The 5,701-nt window shown below is 52.8% G+C and overlaps 1 protein-coding gene across 1 annotated transcript; it reads right to left on the bottom strand.

Moving 5' to 3' along the window:
- Positions 1-420: 420 nt before the first annotated feature.
- LOC125545027 (putative disease resistance protein At1g61300) lies at positions 421-3,822 on the bottom strand. Its single transcript, XM_048708866.2, has one exon. The coding sequence runs from the start codon at positions 3,404-3,406 to the stop codon at positions 680-682; it is 2,727 nt and encodes a 908-aa protein (XP_048564823.1). The 5' UTR covers positions 3,407-3,822; the 3' UTR covers positions 421-679.
- Between the last annotated feature and the right edge of the window lie 1,879 nt (positions 3,823-5,701).

Below are 5,701 nucleotides of genomic sequence, written 5' to 3' on the forward strand. Positions count from 1 at the left end.
GCAACTAGGTTTTCCTTTCATCTTTAGCCAAGTCTAAAATCTGTGAGAAGGATACATCTATCACAGTTACTCCCTTCGTTCGGAACTACTTGTCTCGGATATGGATGTATTTAGAATTAAAATACGTCTAGATACATCCATTTCCGCGACAAGTAATTTCGAACGGAGGGAGTAGATTTTTAGGGATTGTCGATTGCAATTTGCAGCAGACGGGCAGAGCACGCATGGAAAGAAGGGATAGGTTAGCTGCATCAGCCATCACCCGTACGTACTGCATACAGATTTGGATCAACACTGGTTGGTACCGGCAAGATATTCATACCAACACCTGCCGATATTCATCAGATGTGCATTTGTTCAGCCCACACAAAAACAAAAGCATAATCTCCCAGAAGAAAAGGAGGATGACACAAGGGCATATCCCTGAACTCAAACATCTGACAGGCACCACTGTGCAGATCTCAAACTAGAATGATGACACAAGGGCACATCAATCCCTGAATTCAGTGACTGATCAATACGTACCAAGCATCTTTTTGAAAAAGTAAAAAAAAGGGGGGGTGGAGTAAGCCTGTTTTTATTTTCTTCGAAACTAGCAGAGAAAAGCCGGGACGCAAAGCCTGGCAAAAGTGTATCTCTCAAATTTTGGGCCAACATAATACGCAAAAACTGAATTCACTCACATTCTTCCATCCAACAGTGGCTCGTAAGATGCTTTGACCTCATCATCATCCCACTCCAACCCATCGAACCAGTCCCTCGCGCATTGTATCTTCTCCAGTTCTGCGGCAGCGAGTCTGAGCTTCTTGAGGCTTGGACAATCGGCGATCTTGAGGCTCTTCAGTGACGGGAACCGCAGCATGCATGCGCTACTGCTCAGCGCCCTCAACTTTGGTAGGCCTTGGAGATGCAGTTCCTTAAGTTTAGGGAAGGGTGTGATCACTTTGCTAGTAGTCCCTGCAGCTTGTTCGTCTTCGTCCGCCGCTGCTTCTTGATCTCCATCGCTGAGTGTGATGAGCTCCTCCAGTCCTAGGCAGTACCAGATGAACAATGACGACAGATTCTCGACGCACCCACCCCTGTAGACGATCTTTACCTTCAGAAGGCTCTGCAGGATGATACCCTGCAGGCTATCAAGGGCGGGCTGTTCACACTCGATAACTTCACCCTTCCTCATAAAATCACAGGGATCTAAAATGGGGCAATCAGTTTCTTCGCTGCCGTCAATGATCACCTCAGCTAGATTGCTGCAGTTTGAGATCCACACTCTCTTCAGGTTTGTCATGGTCTTCCAGAGGTGGCTTGAAGGGAGCTCCATCTTTGTCAGGCTACCGCATGCTTTTATCATCAGATTTCTTGTTGTACCGGCGAGGCGATATGACCGTGCCAGCCTCTCTAGGGCCTCGACCGACTGTACTGTGATGTCGATTGCCTTGAGCCTGCGTAGGCTCTCAAGCTCCTGAAAATCAACACCATTTCCACTCTCACCGACTTTCCAGTCTCGGTAACTGAAGTCCATGTACAGAACTTGCAGCATTTTGAGGCTATCTATGACACCACCTGGGATCATTACAAGCGGCATATGTGAGAGGAGCAGGAACCGCAGAGTGACCAGTGATCCTAGCTCCCTTGGCAGTGATATGATGTCTGTGTGATACAAATCAAGGTACTGCAACTGAACCAATGCACTGATCCCTGAGGGTAATTCAGTGATAGAGGTGTGCGAGAGATCTAATACCCTGAGAGATGGCATGAACTGGAAGAAGCCGTCGCACAACTTTTTCAACCCAGCGTTGTTTTGTAGCATCAAGGTCTTCAACAGAGGGCAATTAGGCGTCTCATACAGCTCCACGATGTTATTCCGCATGAAACAAATCCGCTCAGCCTCGCTCCATTTCTCTGCACCTGGTGCTTCCTTGAGCCCAACCCAGGCACGGACAAGCCATTTGGTCTCTTTTGTGCCGAATTCTGATGCTATCCAGAGAGCCATCGCGCGGACCATGGGATGCATACTGATGTGTTCGTCGTCTTTACCTTTTTCCAGCAAGGATGCAATCTTGAGATCACCCAGAAGGTCATGCCCTTTGTTGTATATCTCATCCATCTCAGTGTATAGATCATCTATGAAACCTTCACCGATGCAGTAGCCTATGACCCAATCCTTGGAAATGATGAAGTCCTCTGGAAACAGCGAGCAGTACAGCAGGCAGAGCCTTAGCTTGTCACTGGGCAAGTTGTCATAGCTGCTCTTGAGAGGCATAAGAACGTCCGTCTCCATGCCAAGAAGCTGCCATGGGGCAATATTTAGAACGGTGATGGCGTGCTTCCATTCTTTTGCAGTGTGCTTGCTGGCCATAGCCCGGCCGACGGTGATGAGCGCAAGGGGCAGCCCACCACATTTCATGGCCACTCCCATTGCCGGCCCCCAGATCTCTGGGCTGGCACGCTCGAGGTGCTCGCCGACCTTGTCACGGAAGAGCTCCCAGGCGGCCATCGGTGGCAGGCGCTCCATCTTGAGCTTGCGACGGACATCCATTCGGTTGCACACGTCCTCCATCCTCGTGGCCACGATGATCTTGCTCTTGGAGTTGTGCTTGGGAACCGGAATGCCGAGCATCCGGAAGTTGAGTGGCTCCCAGAGGTCGTCCAGCAGCAACACAAAATTCATCTTGGTGAGCACCCTGTAGAGCACCCCAGCGCGCTCCTTGGGCGTCCTGTTCTCCCAGCTCAACCCGAGCCGGTCGCCGATGACCTTCTGGATGCCGTCGAGGCTGAACTCCCTGCCAACTTCGACGTAGATGACGACATTGATGTCCTGCGAGCCGATGAGGAAGTCGTTGTTGAACTTGTGGAGCAGCGCGGTCTTGCCGATCCCGCCCATGCCGTAGACGCCGACGACGCCGGCGTCGCCGCCCCGGATGCAGGCGTTGAGCTCCTGGAGCATCTCGTCCATGCCGACGACGGGCGCGCTGGGCATCTCCTCGAAGCGGACCTGCACGAGCTCGTCGGCGACCTTGTGAAAGTCGCCCTTGTCCTTGAGGCCGGCGGCCTCGGCGAGCGTCTCGTCGGCCCTCTGGCTGAGGCGGTAGGTGGCCCTGAGGCCGGGCGCCTGGTCGGGCGGGAGCTGGAGGCGCGCCTGGTGCTCGGCGTGGATCCGGGCGGCGGCGTCCTCGAGCTTGGCGACGCACTCGAGCCACCACTTGACCTGGCTGGTGGCCTCCATCCCCTGGCGCTCGGCGGCGTCCACCATGCGCTTGACGTCGTCGCGCTTGCTCTTGAGCTCGTCCACCTCGTGGCCCAGCGCGTCGATGTAGTCGGCGCAGGACATGACGTACCCGAACGTCCGCGCGAAGTAGTCCTTGAGCGGCCGGAACGCCGTGTCGACGATGGACGCCACGAACTCCATCGCCGCCCGCCGCGAGCCGAATGCCTCAGTCTCCGCCGAGCGAGGCCTGGATTCGGTCGGCCAAGAACCCTGATTTGGGCACGGATTGAAGGATCTGTGCGGCGACGGAGCCGAATGGGGGGCTAATTACAGAAGTGGATGCACACGGGACGCGCGGAGGCGGAAGGGAGGAACGCGACAAGCTGCAATTGGTGCTGGGGGAAATCAGTTGGAGCTTGTGGGATATGGACAAATTGGTAGCTGGGGGTTGGAGCTCAGAGCAGGAGTATCCTTAGCCAAGAAGGAACACACGGAGAAATGCGCACCCGCGATGCGGAGGAAGATGGACGGGGGCGAAGACTTGGACTGCGCACAGTTGGAGTCCATCACCGGCTCACTGCGACCGCGAGGAAGGTGGCGACTGGCGTGGCGAGTGTGGTGGTGGTGGTGACTTGACTGGGCCATTGCGTCGGGCGGGTTGTTTTTCTTTCTTTTCTTTTTCTTTCGTCAGGCGGGCTGTTTGTTCCACGGAGAAACTGACCACGGCCGAGCATGTCAGTACGGTTGAACGTGCAAACAAGACAAATATGCGTGCATAGTGACAGTGCATACTACGTACTACTTTTCAACGTTGATCTCCGATGTCTTCGAGACAGTCAACGACAGGTGTCTGTCTGCAAGGGCACGGAAGGTGTCTCTCGAAGCGGTAGCACACTGTGGTTTTTCGTTTTCTTTTTCAGGACACATCATTCATGGAACGAAAGCTTTTCACCCGGTTTGTGAACGATCCAATCGTCCGTGCGCTGTCGTACGCAGAGCAGTTTGGACGAAACAAACACGTAGGGAAGAATACAGAACCATAGAAGCAATTTAGCAGAGTCGTCATATGAAATATAAAACACGCTTTATATGGATATATAGGGGCCGTAACCATTGTGCACAAAACAAAGAGTCGTCATCGCCATAATGTGGTCTATTTTTTTTTCTGTTTTAATCATGTTTTCAACTTTGTAGTGGCGATTTAAGATCACGTTAGTCCGTATCAAATGCAATAACTATATTTATTGATCAAAATGTGTCGCTTTACATATATTAGTGATTTGAAATGTCGTTTAATGACATTTTCAAAATAAGCAATGTCTCTATTCGAGCGACATTGCTACCTACTACTACCTACACTCACCGGTGGTCGGCGTCAACTAGTCATCGCCCTCCTTTTCTTCTTCCCCCCCTTCTTGTCCTCCTTCGAGAGGTCCTCGAAGCGGGCCTAGGGGTCGGACTCATGAGCAGCAAACGCGAGTAGCCACTGCTCCTTGTCAGTCGGTGCGGGGCCGGACTCTAGGAGGATCCACTGCTCGTTTCAAGCTTCGAGGTCGAAGAACTGCATAATCGCGTCGAACGGGTCCTTAGGCTCCGGCTGGGCCTCGACGGGGATGGCGTCATTCCCGGGACAAGGGGGTCAGCGGGGACGACGTCTTCCTCATAATTCACCCGGATGAGGGGGCTAGATCCCTCACGGCTGGCAGATCCGTCGCTGCCGTGAGAGGAGTATCCATTGGCTGTGGCGGCTAGTGCATCAGGCAAAGAGTTCGGCCGGACCACGGTGTCTAGGATGGGAGGTTTCGCTCCGCCACCAAGTTGAGCCAATAGGCTGCAATCTTGCGCGGCAATATTTTCCTGGATGGTGGAGGAGATGGGAGGAGAGGAGGCAACTAGGCTTTGGTGATGGGGATGTCTCGCCGCCATGCTTTTATACCGAGGATGAAGCCACATGGTCATCTGAATGACCTCCTTGGGAATTGGGGGAGCGATGGAGGCCATTACTTAGCGGGTGGTTAGCCATCCCATCATCATTGCTCGCTAGTGATTATGTCTGCGCGGTGGTGTGTGTACCTGCGACGGGCAGCTTCAAACCATGGATATGGTGCGAGGAGGAAGAAGTTGAATCTTCCCTCCCGCGCTGGTGGTTAGGTGTGAAGCAAAGCTCCGACTAGATCTCCTTATCCATCAGATATGAGGCTACGAGGTTGTTTATGGAGTGAACTCCACGATTATGCCGACCGACACCCATATGGGACTCTGCTAGAGTGCCATTTTGGTCAAAATCACGATATTGGTTGTTATTACGGCGATTGGGGCCGTATATGGCGACTCTGCTAGAGTTGCTCGAAGAGATCCAACAACAACAACACCTCATCATAACTGGACTACAACTTCCCTAGTTCATGCATGTGACGAGACTGAAGGCTAGTCTCATGCTCTCAATGTATCTACCCTAGAGAACGTAAACCTATCACGTCTAAACAATCCTACCAC

Source organism: Triticum urartu, chromosome 3A (genome assembly GCF_056163025.1).
Source record: "Triticum urartu cultivar PI428250 chromosome 3A, HENAU_Tu73, whole genome shotgun sequence".
Classification (NCBI taxonomy): domain Eukaryota; kingdom Viridiplantae; phylum Streptophyta; class Magnoliopsida; order Poales; family Poaceae; genus Triticum; species Triticum urartu.

Excerpts from the sequence above, each read along its gene's own strand:
- LOC125545027 (XM_048708866.2), bottom strand. The coding sequence starts at position 3,406 with ATGGAGTTCGTGGCGTCCATCGTCGACACGGCGTTCCGGCCGCTCAAG.